Raw genomic sequence first — 1,523 nt, 5'->3', positions numbered from 1 at the left:
GGCTTTAGTTTGTTTAAGGGAAACAGCGACTATTTGCAGTCATCCGATGTGCAAGATTCTTCTATTTTTCTATTCATATGCTCATGAGAAAACCACGTATAATCAGGCCCTAGTCGACCAGTTATTTTATGATGAATCATGTGAATGTATTCCGTGTAAGAGTCTCATTAATAACCTTCGGGTCGGCTCGCAGAATCAAAGTGTTCGGGAGTATTCATAGATGCTTTGACTTTGTGTAAATGGTGTGTTGGTTTAGAAGGAGTAGAAGAGCTTTTAGGAGGATTTTAATGGTGGAATTTATATCCTGGTTTATGTGAAAGAGGGGAACACACGATTTATGTCTGGAGGAGGTCTTTAAATGCAGTTTTAACACAAACAGAGTCTCCAGGTGACCATTTTAACGCATGGACAACCTCCAGTGTAATCATTGACTCTATACTTTGCTCATATCTCCACATGAAATGAACCACAAGCACCATGCAGACACTCAGTGAGCTCAGAAAGTCAAATTCAGGCCTGTGAGTCTGGTTCAAGCCTGCTCCAGTTAGCTGACTGTCAGCCTGTCACCAATTCAAGGGTCCATTTGAAAAAACAGCAATTTAACGAGCATGAAGCTGGGGTTCATATCCAGCTCCAGACTGTGGATTATTAGTGCTGACTGAGTGCAGCCATGAGGTTTGAATGAAAGTGAACACGGCTCAGATAATCCGGTGATAACCAGCTCCAAACTCCCTCAGCCCCCCCCCCGAATATCCCCAAATAACAGCTCTTAGGAATATCAGAAAGAAATTGGAACCGGAGTGTCAGACAGGAATTTGCTTTACCGTTGACACAGCTCCCAGTCGTCCTATCCTTCAAGGCAGGGGAAGCCGCCATCTTTCGTTACATAGTATTCTTGCTTGGTGCTTTTTTGCAATCAACAAACGACACACAACGTGGGATAGATGATAACGAACAAAATCAACAGGAAACAAGTCCTTAAACATGGTCCAGACCTGAGTTTCACAGGGATTCAAGTTATAACAATTTTGAAACCCAAAAAAGCAGCGGTCGATCACGTTGTTCCAACCAGGGGCAGAGTATGGTTGTACAGAGGTAAAACCATCAGAGAAGAACCTGTTGTTGTTGTTGTTTGTTGTTGTTGTTGTTGTGGCAGAAGTGAGAGAGCGGAGTAAAGGAAAACAGAGGTTGTGTATCCTTGCAGACAGAATGTACAGCAGGTGAATTGTGAGGGAGCAGCTCACAGCAGCATGTCTCTGCAGCGTTGTTTATGTGTAACAGGCAGTTAAGCGCTCCCCCGCCTCCCCACGGAGGGGGTGTGCCTGGTGTTACAAACCATCTTGCTCCTCTTCATGTAGCTCTGGTACACATGTGGGTTTATTAGAGTCTCGGATTGAGTGAATGATCTTCTCTCTCGTCTGTTCGGGGTATGTATGGTGACATTGTATTTTAGTGTCCGTTTAAAGCGTTGTTAATGTGTGTTATTATAACCGTGGTGATTTCTGCTTTTTCGGAGATCTCTT

General features: G+C 43.8%; 1 protein-coding gene across 1 annotated transcript in view; it reads right to left on the bottom strand.

Moving 5' to 3' along the window:
* The window catches only part of si:ch211-140m22.7 (uncharacterized protein LOC570370 homolog), an 8,125-nt gene extending 7,249 nt beyond the window's left edge, over nucleotides 1–876 (bottom strand). The window contains exon 1 of the mRNA XM_035676606.1: nucleotides 828–876. Within this exon, the coding sequence (XP_035532499.1) occupies nucleotides 828–876 (49 nt within the window). The remainder of the gene's footprint in view (nucleotides 1–827) is intronic.
* Between the last annotated feature and the right edge of the window lie 647 nt (nucleotides 877–1,523).

The sequence above is a fragment of the Morone saxatilis genome, unplaced genomic scaffold, assembly GCF_004916995.1.
Source record: "Morone saxatilis isolate NCDOM2014 unplaced genomic scaffold, NCSU_SB_2.0 Contig5, whole genome shotgun sequence".
In the NCBI taxonomy this organism is placed as follows: domain Eukaryota; kingdom Metazoa; phylum Chordata; class Actinopteri; family Moronidae; genus Morone; species Morone saxatilis.
Note: the sequence above shows the minus strand (reverse complement) of the source record. Positions and strands in the feature narration are given on the sequence as shown.